The sequence below is a fragment of the Gossypium arboreum genome, chromosome 3, assembly GCF_025698485.1.
Source record: "Gossypium arboreum isolate Shixiya-1 chromosome 3, ASM2569848v2, whole genome shotgun sequence".
Classification (NCBI taxonomy): Eukaryota; Viridiplantae; Streptophyta; class Magnoliopsida; order Malvales; family Malvaceae; genus Gossypium; species Gossypium arboreum.
Window position 1 is genome coordinate 127,030,508 of NC_069072.1, and position 19,139 is coordinate 127,049,646.

Consider the following 19,139-nt stretch of genomic DNA (forward strand, 5'->3'; position numbering starts at 1 on the left):
AATCTTATTTGACCTATTCAATAGTTGGATGTGAAAAATGCAGTACTCAATAGAGATCTAGATGAGGTACTACCATGACTGGAAAGAGAATTTAGAGCAAAGGCATACAAATTAAGTAAGTCCTTATATGGCTAAAACAATCACCTAGAGCTTAGTTCAAGATGTTTACTTAGTTTATAAAAATATATATTCTCAAGGATAAACTAATCATACAGTGTTTGTAAAACACTCGAATGAGATAAGATTGCTATTCTAATTGTATATGTCGATGATATTACCCTCATAGGAGATGATGAAAAAGAAATGAAGCTATTTAAGCATTAATTGGCATTCGAATTCAAGATCAAGGACTTGAAAAACTTGAGATATTTTCAAAAAATAAAAATAGCTCGTTCAAATATGTTAATCTAAAGTTTAGAAAAAAAGAAGGAAACTTGTTAGTGTTGCACAATATCAAAAATTAGTAAAAAAACTTATCTACTTATCTCATACCACTGCAGCAAAATTGACTTTTAACGGCGTTTTTTAAGGTTTAACAGTGCCGCTAAAACTATTTGCGGCGTTTTTACAAGCGTCGCAAAAAACGCCACTATAGATAGCGCCGCAAATTTATTTTAAAAAACGCCGCTAAAGGTCATAAAATTTAAAATATATATATTATAAAATATTATAAAGGTCATAAAAATATATAAAAGCTTAAAATTCATTATCAAAATATTGAGAAGAATAATATCCATGATATAAATATAAAAATTTTCTATTAAAATTCATTATCAAATTAAATTTTCTATTAAAATTTTAACTTTAAAACTACATACAAAAATTAAAGAATTTAAATTTAAAATTTAAAATAATAAATTAATAACACAATTAAAATCCAAAAGTTAAAACTCAAGTTATCTTAAATATTAAAATAAAAATAAAAATTTTGAATCAAAACTAAAATAAATAATAAAAATGAGATTAAATATAAATGTATCAATAAAATAAGGTATTATACTTGAAATTACTTAAATGAAATAAGGACTTAAATCATAACCATGTAAAATATAAGATTTGAATATCCATTCCCATGTGAAATATCAACATTGATTATTTAAATTGACTAAGTCGCTAATGAATATTCTCTTTTCTAAGTCAAAATTACAATTCGTTTTTTTCTTCTTTCAACTCAAATAAAAATAAAAGGTTGAAAACAAAACAATTAAATAAAAAATAGAATAATTAGTTGACACGAGATTATTATTAAATATATGCAAATATGCAAGTAGACTATTACAAAACTAGGTGTAGTTTTTAATCAACTAATTAGGTAATCCTACTGCAGATTCTATCTATAATCTGCTTAACTAACATACAAACATAAGGCACTCTAATACTTTTTTGCACATAAAATATCTGAAACTCACACCTGAATTTGAATTCAGAGCACATACGGTGTCAACTGCATGTTGATCAATATCATTCTTATTCGCTGCTGCAATGCCTCCCACATGCATTTGTAGAGGTAGGAGCCAGCCATTATGTGCCTTCTGCAAATTGTTCTTGGACCGCAATCTAGTGTAGTTGGTTTTTCCTGTTCCATTTGCCACCAGTCAAAACATAAAAGAGCTATATTATGGTAACTCCATCAGCTTACACAGTAAATTATAGCTCGCATGTTTCAAAGGTATGATTTAATCAGTGGGGATTCTGGTAAAATAACAGTCGTTGAGAAGGCAAATTGATGATAAATTAGATAGGAGTAGAGAATATATACTATATTTTATCTGAACAAATGTTCCTTTCTTCAAATATATTGGAATGAATAATGATTAATTTGCATCATCAACGCTAGTGAAAATCCATAAAAAACAAAAAAAATGATAGTTAGAATGTAGCATAAAATTAGCTTAATTCTACTGGGCAAAATTAGACAACTGCATCCCAAACACCATCACTAGAGATAATCATCCCACCACTAGCAGTAGACAACTACAGAAAATAGGCTAGTTGGTAAAAGAAAACAATTAATAACAATCAAGAAAATGTCTTCTAATTTTAGATAAAACACTAACTCGTTCAAGCAGACCCTTTTAAAGAAAACTGATTAAGAAAGAAAATTCCGAATGCAAAAGCACTTCAACGTGCAAGTATAGGACACATGAGGATACGGATATGAAATTAATGGCTCTACTATGGAGTTAATGATCACAAATTCGGAAATGTTACTAGTTTGGAAGTTCGAGGAACTCCATTACAGGCAAGTACATATCCAATCTCTTAAAACAGTGGCAAAAAATTAACATATAAAACTTATGCCAAGATGAACAAGGGTTGTTGAGTATTTCAATTTAAAATCTGTGAAAGACCAAAAAGCAACAGCTGATAAAAGCAAATCACATTTTAACGAGGCAAAGATGAAGCATAAGCAGTACCTCTCTTTCCTTGATTTCTTCCTTAAGAATAAGCTGCACTTGTATTTTGAAACAGGTAGCAATGAAATAAGTTCTTGGGTGAGACCCCGACTTTGTGTTCCAACACTCTCCCCTAACTCAAGTAATTCCTAAAGAGATAAATGTAATCATGAATGATTCATAAAAAAAAAATAAAGAAACAATTCACAAATGCTAAATTATTGTGTTTTAACCTAATAAAATTAAGCAACGATTTCAACTAAGTCTAAGGATGAGTATGGACTGGTTTGGATTGGTTTTAATGAATAATCACATCAAACCAAAATATTTTGGTTTCCGAAATTTTGAATTCAAATCAATCTAAATTATAACAAAAATCAAATAAGCAAATCAAAATATTTAAATGAGATTGTAAGGAACCTATAATGAATAAAGAGGATGACCATGGAACAGGACCAGTATATAAAATAAAGCAGATATAAATAATGTTTATATACAATGAAAATTAGACTTGAACCAAAAAGTCGTAAATTAAAGAAAGTTTATATACTCAATTACTCATGAACAAGCATGAATCAATGGTGAAGCTTGGAGAGCACTGGTTTGAAAAAATGTCAAAAGAGTTTTGAGTGTCAGCATATAGGAAAAAATGTCAATTGTTGTTAATCTATTCATGAATCCACTGATCTTTATTTACAAATAAAAGATTAGTAAGCTTGCAACTAGAGGTGATCATGGGCCGGGCCGGGTTTGGGCAACCCGTCCGGGCCCATATAAATTTTTAGGCCCATCTACTAGGCCCGGGCCCAGCCCGGCCCGAAATATGGGCCTAAAATTTTGCCCAAGCCCGGCCCGAAATAAAATTACTAAGCCCGAGCTCGGCCCGGCCCGTCCCATATTAAATTTTTTATTTCATTAAATAAAAAAGTTTAAAAATATAATAAATCAAATATATTTAAAAACATAAAACAAATATTAAAACAAATAAAATAATATTAAAACAATTCTTAAAACAATACACAAATTAATAATATAATAAAAAATGGTTATATTAAAAATTTAAAATAATTAAAAATAAAATAAAATATATATATATATATTAATATATAATTCGGGCTGGGCCGGGCCCGGGCCAAAAAACCCTTACCCGAGGCCCGGCCCGTTTTCTAAACGGGCCTCGTTTTTTTGCCCAAGCCCATTTTTGGGGCCTATATTTTTACCCAAACCCTCTCATTTTTCGGGCGGGCCTTCGGGCCGGGCTGGGCCGCCCAGCCCATGATTAGCTCTACTTGCAACATAAATTAAACTCATAACCATACAACGATAAGAAAAGAAAAATTTGACTTCCTAGTTTCTCACAATAACTTCTCTTATATATTTCAATCTTTTAAATATCTTTGTGATTATTTTATGAATCAATTCGCATGTTTAATATAACATTAAGAATGAAAGCGGGTAGATATAACAAGACCTACCATTTTTGGATGTGTCCTGCCAATCCTTCACCCAAAATTTTCCTAGTCTAAATTTCTGGAATTTAGTAACATTAGGGGAATAAATGATAAACCCTCATAAGGAAGGTTGGTTTTAAGGGCTAAAATGGAAACGCGTAAGTTAAATATAAACACTTACTTGTAAATGACTCTTAACGTGGTAAAGATTGAGTCCATCTAAATCCATCAGGTCCAGAATAGTCTTCGGTGTTGCTTCTAAAAATAAGATTTATGGTCAGTTCTATGGATAATTAACAGTTAATTCGCTTACCAGCAGCAACGGCAGCACCCCACAGTAACCCTAAGAATTCAGTACTATTGAGAAAAATATATACACGGTTGAGTTTCAGAGACCAGAAAGCACAAGCCAATGTTCAGTTCATGCATGAGGACTACCCGGTAACACATGTCATCCAAAACAGAAGAAACAAGCATGAAATTCTCTAGTAGCAACTTACAAAAGAGCCTGAACAGGATCCAAATTTAAATCACAAAAGAATATGGAAATTACATATAGGCAATTACACAAACAACGACCATAAAAGCAATAAACTAGTAGTTAAGAAGAGGTGAAAGGGTAAAAGAGAAGCTTAACATACCTGAAATAGAAGAAGAAAACTGTGAAAAATCAGTTTTAGTGCTTATCGACTACCTGTTGAGTTTGAGACAGGAAAGATTTTTAGAAGACCAAACTTTATACAAAAAAGAACTTAATCAAAGTATATAAAAGAGTACCCAAAAAAGCCACAATTAATTTATATAGCTTGTTATGACCTGATTTTGTTTCTTTTCTGTCAAATAAATATTTAATAAAATGAAAATCTAATTTCTATATTCAATCCATTATTTCGATTTTTAGGATTCATTAACTCAAATACTACTTTCTGCACTTCAAATTTTATTATATTTACTACTAATATATAATAAAATGCTGCATTCTATAATAACCCTGTAAGTTAGAGAACTATCAAAACAAGAACAAAAATATATACTGCATAAAAGGCTGAATCACTTCAGTAGATAAAACATGCCTTTGAATATTTAGGATCCACTTCAATTGCCTTAGTAGCATCCTGTATGGCACTACCATACTCTTCCAATTTGGTGTGAGCAAGTGAGCGATTAGCCCAGTACACTACATTCTGACTATTTAGCTCTATCGCCTGCGTGTACAAGTCAATAGCCTGACCATATTTGTGTGCTGAATAAAAGAAAGAAGGTGAACGTTGTTATAAGAAAAGAGGATAAACTCAAATTACCAAATGAGCACTCCTCCCATGAGTACAACAAAATGATAAAGCTGACAAGAAAGAACAGAAAACACCGATTAATCATTTAAGCATACATGGAAGGAAGAAAGAAACACAATGAATTTACAGAATTACCATTGCTAATGCCAGTAACATGCTTCCTTTTCTTGCCTTAACGATCTTATGGACATTGCTTATACTGCAATAGCAACCATACAAGTACATAAGAGAAGCTTATGCGGACACTAAAAGACAGCAGTACTATGAACAAAAAATAAATGTAGGATGGACTAAAATAAGGTGGTCTCATGCATGGAAACCTTGGCCTCTGCATTACACATGAAGCTATGAGTTGAAAACAAAAGGGGAATTGATAATGACAATGCAATTAGATCATTTAACTCAGCCTAATAATCCATAGCTCTAGTATAAGGCTACAAGCCAACAAGAAGCCAAAAATGAAAGCATGAGAAGCTTCAGCTCTCACATTGGACTACAAAAGTGGATAGTTTTCCACTAAAGGTCAAAGAATAAGTAATTCAAAGCACTAGCGTGAAACTACAGGAGTGCCAAATAGAAATTATAAGAAGCTTCAGCCATGAAAGCTGAAGTAAATTTTGACCATTTAGGATGCAGATAACCACTTACTTGCAAGCCACTGTAGGTAAAATAGCAATTGGTGTCAACAAATACACAGCAGCTTTATATGTTGGAAGTTCTGGAAAAAAAAAGGTGAATAAGTAATAAAATAGTCAAAGAAAAATGGCAAAGCAACAAGAAATCCAATATAAGGTGCTAACCCTTTCTTAAACAAAGAACTTACCATTAACATAAGGTATCCAACTCAAGAACGGTATCGATTGCTAAAATGGCTGAGCTCACCACTGGGCACCTTGAGGGGAAAAAGGTAAGCAATCATAAAACGTGAAAAACAATAATAATAGAAGAAAATAATTCAAAAGAAGTTTCAAATTTTTTATACGTGGAACACAAGTAATATAAAGGTTTAGTACAGACTGTCAAAGGCACCCCCATAACATCGAGTAAGGAAACATACCAACAATTGCTGTCATAAAGTGCAATCCATATATCAGCGCAAGATCCTCAGTCGGCCCATTGACAATAGGAAGGATAAGTGCATTGGTGAAATAGCTGCAGAAAATGACACAACAGAAGTATCAGCATTGGTAAAAGAATGTTCCACTGCATGCTACAAAAAACCACATTAGAAACTCCCTTCTAAAATTTTATGTAGAAAGGATGGAGACATTCAAGAGGAATACATATCAAACAGAATATTTAGAATACCTCAAATATACATCACGAAGTTATCACAAAATCCTTTCAAAAAATTACCTAACATTGAATAAAGTTTGATAAAAAGAGATTGAAAACAAAATTTATAAACCCTCTATAGAATAAACCAAGTAATTTAATAACTGCAAAGTGTATGGCAGGATTTCTTAGAAGGAATACAAAATACAAAACTAAATTACTCTTTTGATAACTTACCGTTCCCATGTAGCTCCATAAAATGGTATAGATAAAATTACCCAGAACCAGAAACTGTCCCCTCCGCACATGGCAGTGCTCCCAAAATCCATGGTTTCGAACTGAAAAAGAATCAATATTGTATAATGGCGGAATTTTATTAGACATTGTTATGTAATGAAACAAGTTAAATACATACCGTACTTGCAAGTGCATCACACCCTGCAATATTTCAAGACCACCAAAAATAATTACTCCATCAGAAAATTTTCTAATAAAAATAGCAAAGGATGGAAAGAAGAGATTATAAAGTGAACTTACCATGGTCAAAAAGTTCTCCAAGTGGACTCGAGGAGTTTGTTCGTCTACCTTGTTTCCCATCTACAGCATCAAAAGTCTAGTAAGTAATTACTAATATGTGAAAAAGATCCCATACTTTGAATACATTACCAGAGAGAAAACATTCACGCTCATCCCCCTTCCCCAAAACACCAAGGAAATAAAGAAAAAATAAGGTGGAGGTATAAACCTGATACAAAAATAGAAGCAACCCGTGTGCAAGATGAACCCATCTTGGTGGAGGTGAATCCAAGCGAGGGGAATAAACCTGAAACAATAATACAAATAAAAGAATTGAATAGAATCCTAACCATGCATTTTGTTTTTATTCAACGATTCTTCAATAGTCGAAAATTTGCCGGTGGGTTTGTCAATCTTTCATCGAAATGAGTGTGTGGAAGTGGGAATACGAATGGGAATGAAGTAGCAAACTGTTAGTAGGGACTTGAGACAGCTAGGGTTCCTTCGATAAGAGCTTGGAGACGCTGCTGGAGAGTTTCTTGATTGAAAAGAGCAACGGAGGGATGAGATTGGGGGTGTTTTGGCGATACCGATTTTAGGGGGAAAAGTTAGGGGTTTGGGCTAAATTTTGGGGATAAAATAGCGCCTATTTTTAGGTGAAATAAATTTTTTGTGGCGTTTTTATAAAAACCGCCCCTATTGTTAACTTTTTGTGGCATTTTTATTAAAATGCCACTAAAAATCATTTTATTTTAAATAAAATGACACCATTTTGTTATACTAATTTTTTTATCTGTTAAAATTATTAGTTAAATGATTTTATAAAATATCTATTATTTTTATTTTTATAAATTGGTTTTATAAATAAAAAACTAAGTACTCTAAAAATAAATATCGCATATTTTAATAAGAAAACAAATAATTAAATGGTCAGAATTACTTATTAAGTTAGAATTATCCAATATAAGCAATCAATCTCTCACATATCAAATTTCTATTAAAAATTAAGACGTTAATCATGATTTTATATTATTCTTTTCCGATCTAATCTCCATTTCATTAGAGATATTTCTTCCTAACTAAAATATGACTATTTTGCTAGATGTTCGATGTGGAATGATTTTAGTTTTGTATTTTATTTTTATTTGTTATAATTTGGTCCTATCCATATCAATCATTACTTTTATTTATTTATTTATCAATTTTTTTAGTTCTAATATTTAAATATATCAAATGGTTTAGATTAAATATTTTTAAATATAAAAGTATTAATTGATTGTATAAAATTCCATCATTTAACAAATCTTAAGTAAACTTTAAATCCTAAACCATTTAATATATATAAAGCCTAATCCTTAAGTAAACCTAACACTTAACCCTTAACCCCTAAGCCTTAAACCCCAACCCTTAAACCATAAACCATAATCCCTAAACCCATAATCCATAAACCTTAAAATAATAACTCATACACTTTAAACTCTAAACCATATACCTTAAATCATAAACCCGAACTATAATGATAATTAATTCAATATTTTAAAATTAATACTATCTCTTTTATAATTATATAAGAAAATATTTATCATATAAATTAAAAACCCTAAACTCTTAATCTCTAAACCCTAAATTGTAAATCCTAAAACATGAACCTAAACCCCTAACCCTTAACCCACTAACACTTAAACCTTAAACCACAACCCTTAAACCACCCTTAAACCATAATCCCTAAACCCATAATCTATAAACCTTAAAATAATAACTCATAAACATTAAACCCTTAACCATATACTGTAAACCCTAAACTATAATGATAATTAATTCAATATTTTAAAATTAATACTATCTCTTTTACAATTATATAAGAAAATATTTAACATATAAATTAAAAACAATTAGTCATATACCAAAAATCTTTAAAATTATTTTAAATAATAGTTTTTTAATTTTTTAATTTTTTGTGGTGTTTTTCAAAAAATGCCGCTAAAGATCGAACATTAGCGGCGCTTTTTGAAAAGCGCCGCTAATACTTGATCTTTAGCGGCGTTTTTAAAAGCGCTGCTAAAGCCACTAAAGGCTCAATACAAAACGATGACGTTGTGTTAAATTTTTTGCAGCGTTTTTTGAAAAGCGCAGCTAAAGGTGAACCTATAGTGGCATTTTTTAATAAGCGCCGCTAATGCTCGTTCTTAGCGGCATTTTTCATTCAAACGCCGCTAAAAACCTATTTTGGTGTAGTGTATACTTAGCCAAACATTACATTCGATAAAGTTTAGTGAGTCAAATCATGAACTCACCATCTAAAGAGCACCTTGAGGCCATTTATAGTATATTGAGATATCTAAGAAGTTCTCTCGAAAAAAATGTTCCTTTTTTTGGGGGAAAAATGAGCAATGAGGCGTTAAAGATTACATAAAGGCAATCAGGCAACTTCGATTTCAAATAGAAGGTCCATCTCATGCTACTATACATTTGTTTGGGGAAATCTAACGACTTGGAGAAGAAAAAATACCATAGCTCATAATAGTGCTAAAGTAGAGAACAGATCTATGGCTCATGGGATTTGTGAAATAATGTGGCTAAAAAAGGTATTAAAGAATTGAAGAAATCTATATTCATGCCTATAAAGCTCTATTGCGCTAACAAAGTTTGAAGTTCAAGATGATTCACTTGCCTTGTATCCCAACTTCACATTAAGTTGTCGATAAACTTACTAAAAAATTGTCCAAGTTAATTTCTGAGACTCTAAGTAGCAAGTTGGGCATGATAGAAATCTACACACCAACTTGTGGGGGAGTGTTGAGATTGAAAGAAATATGTTGTAATCTTTGACCTTAACTAATTGATATTAGGATCTAGTTAACATGGGGAAGTGTCGATATTAGAAGAAATATGTTGTAATCTTTGACCTTAAGTAATTGATATTAAAATCCAGTTAACTTGTGGGGTAAAGTCGAGACTAAGAGAAATATGTTGTAATCTTTGACCTTAAGTAATTGATATTAAGGTCCAGTTAGCTTATGGGGGAGTGTCGAGATTAAAAGAAATATGTTGAAATCTTTGACCTTAAGTAATTGATATTGGGATCTAGTTAACTTGTGGGGGAGTGTCGAGATTAGAAGAAATTTGTTGTAATCTTTGACCTTAAGTAATTGATATTAAGATCCAATTAACTTGTGGGGGAGTGTCGAGATTAGAAGAAATATGTTGTAATCTTTGACCTCAATTAATTGATATTAAAATCCAGTTAGCTTATGAGAGAGTATCGAGATTAAAAGAAATATGTTGTAATATTTGACCTTAAGTAATTTATATTAGGATCCAATTAACTTGTGGGGAATGTCGAGATTAGAAGAAATATATTATAATATTTGACCTTTTAAGTATTTGATCTAGTTAACTTAGGAAACTGACACCTTAAGTTTAAGAATTAGCTTTTTGTTTTTATGTATAAATATTTTCCTATAAATATTGTAATGTTATATACAATTGAATATGGATGAAAAAGAAAAATTCCATTCCACTCAAATATTCTAGTATAAAAGGTCGTTGTCTAGATGTTAGGATTTGAATATCAGATCCGTTGAATATCACATAGTTAACAGTGATTACATGAACCTTGTGTGGTAAAGAACTTCAAAGTCTGTTAGGGTGACAACTTTCTTATCCTTGCCCTCAATCTGCCACTATTCACTACAAGTCTTGAGTTGAATTTCAGGCATGTCCTGTCTAATAATTTGCCATTTTTAACCCATTGGATGAATGTGTCTGAACTAGAATATTATCATGAATTTTTTGTCTATTTGCCAAGGGCTTTTCTTTACTAATAAACTTTGTTATATGACAACAAGATAGAGATACTTGAAAGTTGAGCAAAATTTTGATACAAAACATTATTTCCTTTTTGTGTATGCACATGTGATACATATCCTGTTCTTCAATTCAAGCAGTCATGCTGCAACATTTCTTTCTCCTGCTTTTTTCTTGATTTTGGAATGAAAAGTTTCACAGTGGCTCAACCATAATGGGATACTTGTTCTTCGGCATACGAACAAGTGTTGGCTGTACAGAATCATCTTTCTCCAGAGCTCTCCACCTGTGATAGAGATCACATTGTTACATAATTCAGTGACAACTCTTCCATTAACAACATGGATAATTATGGTTATCAAACTATGAGTTCTTTCTCAAATCACTTATTTAGGCATTTAAAATTATTACAGTTCTATGATTTAAGCATTCTATCATCTTACTTGTATTTGCAAACAAGATTATGGATGAAGATGCAGATTTCCAGTTTAGCCAGGTTCATTCCGGGGCACATTCGTGGTCCACTGCCAAATCCCAGATAACTGAAAGTCTTTAATGGTGCCTGCAATTAGGATTACATAGATTTATTCAAGTATATGCCTTGTAGAAGAAATGAAAATTCTCCTGCTGATTGCTTACATCAAATCTGGAAGGATCAAACTTTTCAGGGTCAGGGAAAGTTTCAGGATTATGGTGGATGGAAACAACATCCAGGTTAATGGACCAACCTTTCTTGATATTATAGCCTTGAAAATCAAGTAAAAGAAGTCATTTTCAATCTGCATTTCTGGAGGAAATATCAGAAAATATTTGTTCACATGGAACAGTCATATACTAATATACCATCAATCTCAAAGTCCTGAGCAGCTTTCCTTGAATACCATGGTAAAATTGTGGCCCTTCTTAGAGTTTCACTAATCACCTGAATTTGTTGTGAAGAAGCTTTAGTCCACAATGAGTCTTCAATAAGTTGATATATATATATAAGCATTTAAGCTTACTTTGTTGGTGTAAGGCATATTATTAACTTCAGACCATGTAAGATTGGTTCCATCCTTTCTATTTGCTTGAATTTGCAGATGTTCCTCCTGCAAAGTAATAGTGTAGTCTTAGACTTGAAACATTCAAATAAGAACTTGAAGAAGAAGATCGAATAAGCGTTTTACTCGAAGCTGTTCCAAAACTGCTGGGTTTTCTCCAAGGAATTTGACGAGCCATGTAAGAGCTGCGGTCGTGGTGTCGTGGCCTGCAACTAGTAGAGTTAATATATTGTCCTTCATTTGTTGATCAGTGAGTTTATTATCTTCATTGTCTATTGTATTTGTTCCCTTGCTGTGTTTAATAATTAGGGATTCTAGGAAATCTTGTTGTATCACTTCCCCATTTCTCCTCTTTGCTATGATTGAATCTATCATGGCATACATACTATCCCTGGCCTGAAAATAAATAGAAAATTGTATCAGAGAAAATATCAAGGATTCTGTTTATATTCAAGCAATGCAATGCAATGCCTCCTTCGTAATGTCTTAAAATATCCGCGTTTGACGCATATTCAAGCATTGACATGGAGTATGATCCTTCAAACATAGACCATATGTCATGTCATAAGCTGAGCTTGTAAGTTACAGACTTTAATGGATGCATACACATATCTGACACTTACCCAGAGTTCGGATAATTTATAAACCAAACAAAAGTTTACCTTAATACCACGATGAAAAGCAGTTCCTGGGATTTTGAAAGGCATGGAAGCAAATGAAGAAGAAATGATTTTGAAATTGGCTCTAAACCTTTCCTGTTCCTCACCACTAGGTTCAAGGCTCATTATCATGTTGCCAATTACTTTGAGAGTGAACTGCAAATCAGGAAGGAATCAGTTCAAAATTTCCAGATAAAAGTTTAACATTTAAAAAAAGAACAAACTGGATTTTGCAAAACTGAAAAGGAAAACTCAACTGAAGAAGCCTCTTCAAGGACTAATACTCTTTTACCAGTCCATTGGTCTAGTGTTTCAATTGCCTGAGTGTTGATAAAATGGAAGTATTTTTTCAAACCATCAATGGAAAGTGGTTCGGCAATAAGGCGTCTAAGCCTCTTGTGAGCTTCACCATCGGTTTGAAGCAAACTGTTGGGACCCAAAACTTGTTGGCCTGTGTAGAAAAGGTTTAAGCTCACCATCCCATCTTTCCCTGACAACAAGATTTTGCTTGCTTCTCTGCCAGTCATGAACACAGTGTATCTCCCCAAAACAAAGCTCTTGAACACTTTTCCATATCTGTTGGAAAATATATATGCGTATATAAAGAGATATTAATCTTAAAATATATGCGTCTGACATCCGAGTTTAACACTTATCTGGACATGCATGTGGGATAATATCATTTAAGACCTTTCGAAACATGAAAATCATGAAAAAAAATTGAACATATCCATGTTGGATGCACACTCACACCCAGAGTAAGATAATCAAAACATAAAGAACAATGAATTTGGTGAAATCCCAAAAACTTTGATTCATTACCTCTGTTGTCTCTTGTTCATAAAACTGAAAATACCAGATGGGCTTGAAAAGTCTGACAGAAATGATAAACTTTCACCTATAATAGGCCAACCCATGCTACCAGGGATACCCTCCATTGCTTTTGGTGAAGTCCCTATACGGATTAAGCAGAAAGCAGAGGATAGAAATATGAAAAGGAGTAACATGATCAACAAGATGCTGAGCTCCATTTTCAATCACCTGAGCCAATATTCCAGGGCCAAATACAAAAAAGTTGACCAAATTGGTATTGAACTTTATCGCTTAAGTTTGCATATATATATATATTGACTATAAGTGATACAGTCCGAGATTTATCTCTCAGATAAATTATTCTTCCATGTCCTTGACTATGCCTGGTTTATTCAAAAAAGACAGTTCAATAAGAAGATACCTTGGAATTTATGGTGACACTTGACAGCCTTGGCGTTGTAGCTGTCGACGATACTCCAATGGAAATGATTCTTCCATTGTAAACATCAAAAAGAAACCACTGTTTCCTCATAAGATTTATCAATCATTTGGTCTGTATCTTCTGAGAGGTTTGCTGGTACCTTTTGTTCTTTGATGGAATGGATAAAAGGAAGAAAACAATGCTAACAAGACTGCAATTTTCAGATGATGTCAAAAGCTTACTGTTATTTGTTTATATGGTGCCTAGTAAACTGGTAGCTGTTGTCGTCTTTCCTTGATGTTGAACTGAAAGTGACCCATTGGTTTATATCCATGGTAGTGAATAGTAATGATTTGCATGCCGACCTCAGGCTTGGTCTTTTATTTATTAGTTGTAGTTAACGGATCCAATTAATGATGTCAAAAACCAAACGGGTTGACAAGTTGAAATAGAACCAGTGACTCGATCGATTTGATCAATGACTTAAAATCAGGTATAAAACAGTTTATGTGAACTAATAAAAAACTGAAAACCAAAACAAAAAAGCGAGAGACTGAACCAATTTTTAAATTTTTTATTAATTTTTATGATTTTAAAATTATTTATTTAATTATTATTGATCAGTCGAACCAAAAATGGTATTTAATTAGTTCAATCACCAATCCAAAATTTTAAATTGTTAGATCCAACCATCAGCTTTTTAAAACATTGAATCATTCGCTGCTGAGAGATGACTCAAGACTACAATTTTACGCAATAGATTTGGATAAGTGTTAGATATAAATACCTATTTAACAGGATATAATATATATTTTCTCTAAATTCTTCTGTATTTTGATGTATTTAGCTTGTAATATCCCAAAAATGTGAGTTTTCTTTGTAGGTTGTGTTAATGGAAATGTGAGTGTTTCTGTGGTAATGTACTCTGGTTGCTCACTGAAGATTTGAGCTTCGAGTTGCATCTTTTGAAGTTTTGTGTATTCTTTAATTTAACTTTTAGACTTGCATGTATCACTTAAGTTAGATTCTGTGCATTGAGGCCCCAAGAATGAGTCTGTTGGTTCAATGATTAAGCATCTATTTATGTTAGTGGTCCTGTGTTTGAATCTTTATGTGTGTACTAAGGAATATTATTTTTGCACTTCTCCGTAAATAATTTTAAATGAATTCTCTTATACGATAACTCCTTCTCCCTCATTGTTTCTTTTTATTTTTATTTTTCATTTTCCTTTTCTTCTTTCTTTTGGCATTGTTCTTGAATTTCTCTTCGCAAAACGTTCTGTTGGGTTAATCATTGAATTGTATCATATTGTTAGTTGTTTCAGTGCTTAAAGGTAACATTTAATCGTTGTAATTTTGGCTGTTATGTATGAATTGTGAATTTTTTGAAATCCCGAAGTGAGGGTGTTGATCGGCTTTGTTTTGCTTTGTTTGCTCGTGGTTACCAAAGCTTAGGGGAAGGTTAAGAGACGCCTAACGCTTCTCTCATCATCTAGAACTCGAGTGTGTGTTGTTGAACTTCTAGTAAGTAAGTTTTGTTCGTTTCAGGTTTTTGTGTTGAAGGTTTCGGCATTGATTGTTGTTGCGATTTAGCGTATCTCTTTGAATTTCCGTTAATTGAGCAATTGGATTTGTTTTCTAGGCTTTAGGAGTCTCGAGTTTGCTTTATGGTCGTCATTATTTTTAGGTAGGGTATCAAAACCCTTTTCTTCTGTGTTTTTATCGTTGAAAACGGGACATTCAACAACACACGGGCGTTTGATGGACGGTGTAACTAACTAACTTCGAATTTGAGACACACAAACAAGCTACACGACCGTGTGGCAAGCTGTGTGTGCAATATTAAGGTGCAGTGGTCATACGGGTTGGCACATGGGCGTGTGCCCAGACCGTGTAACTCATTATTTATTTATCAGGGATATATGGGTAGGGGACACGTATAACACCCCTAACCCGTATTCGTATCCGGAATAAGGTTACAAGGTATTACCGATCAATCACAACTAATATCATACTTATATGCATTTATAATAGAAATCCATTCAACACATTCACATTGTCCCTTATAAGGCTCGACGAGACCTTAAAACATGCTTAAAGAGGTTCGGGACTAAACCAATAACATTTGCAAACTTTGGAAAACATAAAAAAAAATTTCTTGCATTAAAGGGTCACACTAAAAAAATTTTCTTGCATTAAAGGGTCACACGCCCGTGTGAACAGGCCATGTAGGAACATGCCCGTGTCACAGGCCGTGTGGGAACACGCTCGTGTCACAGGCCGTGTGAAAACAAGGCATGCATACTCACTTACACCATACGGACGATGACACGCCCGTGTGCCAGGCCGTGTAAAATCTAGAGGGGTTACTGACTTGGGTTACACGGCCGACGACATGCCCGTGTGTCTAACTTGTGTACCCTTCGAAATGGCCACACACGCCTATGTGCCAAGGCTGTGTGCCTCACATGGCCACCAAACACGCCTGTGTGTCTAGGCCATGTACGAGACTAACTTGAATTTTTAATTATTCCCCAGGGGACACACGGTCGTGTACCAAAGCCATGTGTCACATACAGTCGAGCCACAAGCCCGTGTACTCAGCAGTGTGGAGTGAAAATAGGCTTGGTTTAAGCCACATTTCTCACCTTTCTCAAACATACCTAAGCCACATCAAATTGCATCATTTCCATACATATATGAACAACCAAAACATGCTATTTCATACACAATTTATACCATTTTTAAACCATCCATTTCAACTATAGTCAAAACACACCAAATCATTATGCTAAAATCATCAAATTTTACATAACTTCTAAATGCATTTCCTCATCATATTATCATCTGTTTCATGCCTCAAAACATATCATTTCATCATCTCAAAATCAAGCCATAATATATCATTTTCCAAGTATTAGCTTACCAAATGGCAACTAACTACATGAGCAACCACATAACCATACCAAAACATAAGGCAACTTATACATCATGTATTACTCATCAAGCACATAATTCAAGCCAACTTAAATGGCTAAAAACACATCAACATTTACATCATTAACAAGCCAAATCACATGGCTAATATCATAGCTCAAAACATACCAAAATGACACTAGCCTATACATGCCATATACTATATATACAAAGTTTCAAAAGAACCAACAAAATGATCGATAGTATGATGGCATTTCCCGACGATCCCTGAGTCCGAGTTAGCTTCGATTATCTATAAAACAGTAGAAAATAAACACAGTAAGCTTTAAAAGCTTAGTAAGCCATACACAAATAAATCATCTCATGAATCAATATCATTTCCATCAATTAAGCAAGCTATGAATAAGCACATTTAAATACACATTCAAGTTTACAAACCTTTCTCATTGTACACATATTCAATATCATAATTGCTTTCATCAAATACTTTTCCTTTTTAATACTACTATGAATCTCGTACGTACCTGAGTCACTTAATTCATTCACACATTCTTTCTCGACTTGATTTTTGCCTGTTGAACCATTCGAAATTGTTAAGGATACTCGGTAATCACATATAGCTCATACAATGCAATATCCCATATATGATCTTACATGTCATCACATATCAATGCCATTGTCCCAGACAATGTCTTACACGTAATTGATTAATGATGCCAATGTCCCAAACATGGTCATACACGTAATCACAATAAAATTCCAATGTCTCAAACATGGTCTTACATGTAATCACATCTCGATAACCTAATGTCATGACATTCGTATCCTATACTATTCCTAAGGTTCGTACGACATTTTCGGATGTCGTAACTCTGTCAATTCTTGCTCATAAGTACTAATTCAACATTCATAGCAATTCAATGACAATTAAACATGTATAATTCAATTTAAGGACATTTATTTGCATATGAACTTATCTCGTATTCGGGTTAAACGGACTGAATCGACTATTCGACAACTTTCGATTTCCCCAGATCTAAATTTGTTTTCTTTCGTTCTTGATCCATATACATTCAAAATTAATCCATTTAATCACCAACTCATTCAATTCAGTCCTCAAAGGTACATTTGGGCATTTTTACACTTTAGCCCCTAAAGTTTCACATTTCTTACAATTTAGTCCTTATTTCATAAAAACACAAATTACAAAATTTCTTTCTAATTTCATGCTAGCCAAATTTTGTATAGCTTCATAGCAGCCTATATTTTCATTTTTTCACGCTTTTAACCGCAACATTTCACATTTTCACTATTTAATCCCTAATTGACATTTTTACTCAAAATCAATTTACAAAACATGTATATCAAACACCAAGCTTTCATATTTCATCATCAAAAATTCAAAAACACATGAATTCTCCAATGGAAACTTTTAAAACATTAAGCAGTTTTGAAAATTAGTCCATGGGCTAGCTAGTACTCGATACAAAGATCACAAAAACGTAAAAATCATCAAAAACCGAACAAAGAACATACCGTAATCAACCAATGCAAGTGCCGAATACCTAAAGCTTTAATGGATTCTTTCTTTTCTCTATTTTTGGCTAAGGATGATGATAATTTAAGCTTAAAATTATTTTTCTTTTATTTATTATAACTTAATACATAGTTTACCATTTTACCCTTGGTTATTAAACCATTTAATCATCAAATATAAGGCCATTAATGTCTATCTTCACTATCAATGATCTAATTACAACATAAGGACCTTTCATTTAATAAGCCATAGCAATTAAGCACTTTTAACTTATAGCATGCCATTTTTGCATTTTACACGATTTAGTCATTTTTCTAAAATTAAGTATCCAATCGATAAAATTCTTTCACGAAACTTTCACACATATATAATCACATGTTGTAAACACCAAAAATAATATTAAAATAATTTTACAACTTCAGATTTGTGGTTCTAAAACCACTGTTCTATTTTAGCTAAAATCGGGCTGTTACAACTCTCCCCTTAGGGATTTTCATCCCCAAAAATCTTACCAATGAATAGGTTTAGATATTGCTATCTCATAGCATCCTCGGGTTCCCACGCAGCTTCTTCAACCCCGTGTCGATGCCATAATACTTTGACTAACGCTATTCTTTTATTTCTCAACTCTTTGATCTCACGAGTTAGAATTCGAATAGGTTCTTCACTGTATGATAAATCTGACTGAATCTCAAGTTCGGTCGGGGAAAGAATATGTGAAGGGTCGGATCGATATCGTCGAAACATCGACACATGAAATACATTATGTATCTTTTCTAACTCAGACGACAATGCTAGTCGATAAGCTACTGGTCCGACTCGCTCGATAATCTCATACGATCCGATGAATCGCGGACTCAATTTCCCTTTACGACCAAACCGCAATATCTTTTTTGACAGTGACACTTTCAGAAACACTCTATCCCAAATTTGAAACTCAATATCTTTCCGTTTTAAATCTGCATACGATTTCTGTCAATCCGAAGCTACTTTCA

The 19,139-nt window shown here is 33.0% G+C and overlaps 2 protein-coding genes and 1 long non-coding RNA gene across 4 annotated transcripts; all 3 read right to left on the reverse strand.

Moving 5' to 3' along the window:
• Positions 1 to 1,224: 1,224 nt before the first annotated feature.
• Positions 1,225 to 4,546, reverse strand: LOC128290407 (uncharacterized). 2 transcript variants are annotated; one of them, XR_008280234.1, is made up of 4 exons: positions 4,489 to 4,546; positions 4,029 to 4,105; positions 2,418 to 2,545; positions 1,225 to 1,576 (listed from the first exon to the last, which is right to left on the reverse strand). It is a non-coding gene; the product is annotated as an uncharacterized LOC128290407 (long non-coding RNA). The 2 variants fall into 2 exon arrangements; XR_008280235.1 differs by having other exon boundaries at positions 4,029 to 4,102; positions 4,489 to 4,526.
• A 376-nt stretch (positions 4,547 to 4,922) lies between these two features.
• LOC128290406 (choline/ethanolaminephosphotransferase 1-like) lies at positions 4,923 to 7,625 on the reverse strand. The gene is given in 11 exon segments (XM_053025875.1): positions 4,923 to 5,052; positions 5,149 to 5,189; positions 5,275 to 5,338; positions 5,788 to 5,857; positions 5,963 to 6,031; positions 6,197 to 6,291; positions 6,652 to 6,752; positions 6,830 to 6,852; positions 6,952 to 7,011; positions 7,160 to 7,237; positions 7,402 to 7,625. Coding segments are annotated over 10 exon segments (573 nt in total). The 5' UTR covers positions 7,203 to 7,237; positions 7,402 to 7,625; the 3' UTR covers positions 4,923 to 5,045.
• A 3,093-nt stretch (positions 7,626 to 10,718) lies between these two features.
• LOC108489006 (abscisic acid 8'-hydroxylase 3-like) lies at positions 10,719 to 13,893 on the reverse strand. The gene is made up of 10 exons (XM_017793250.2): positions 13,671 to 13,893; positions 13,259 to 13,477; positions 12,694 to 13,012; positions 12,440 to 12,592; positions 11,904 to 12,173; positions 11,739 to 11,825; positions 11,581 to 11,659; positions 11,377 to 11,483; positions 11,181 to 11,299; positions 10,719 to 11,023 (listed from the first exon to the last, which is right to left on the reverse strand). Exons 2-10 carry the CDS (start codon positions 13,465 to 13,467, stop codon positions 10,933 to 10,935), a joined length of 1,434 nt encoding a protein of 477 aa, XP_017648739.1. The 5' UTR covers positions 13,468 to 13,477; positions 13,671 to 13,893; the 3' UTR covers positions 10,719 to 10,932.
• Positions 13,894 to 19,139: the final 5,246 nt, after the last annotated feature.

Excerpts from the sequence above, each read along its gene's own strand:
- LOC108489006 (XM_017793250.2), bottom strand. The coding sequence starts at position 13,467 with ATGGAGCTCAGCATCTTGTTGATCATGTTACTCCTTTTCATATTTCTA. Across the intron at positions 11,660-11,738 it reads ATATGCCTTACACCAACAAA|GTGATTAGTGAAACTCTAAG; the intron begins GTAAGCTTAAAT and ends CAACAAATTCAG. Across the intron at positions 11,484-11,580 it reads TCAGGACTTTGAGATTGATG|GCTATAATATCAAGAAAGGT; the intron begins GTATATTAGTAT and ends TTGATTTTCAAG.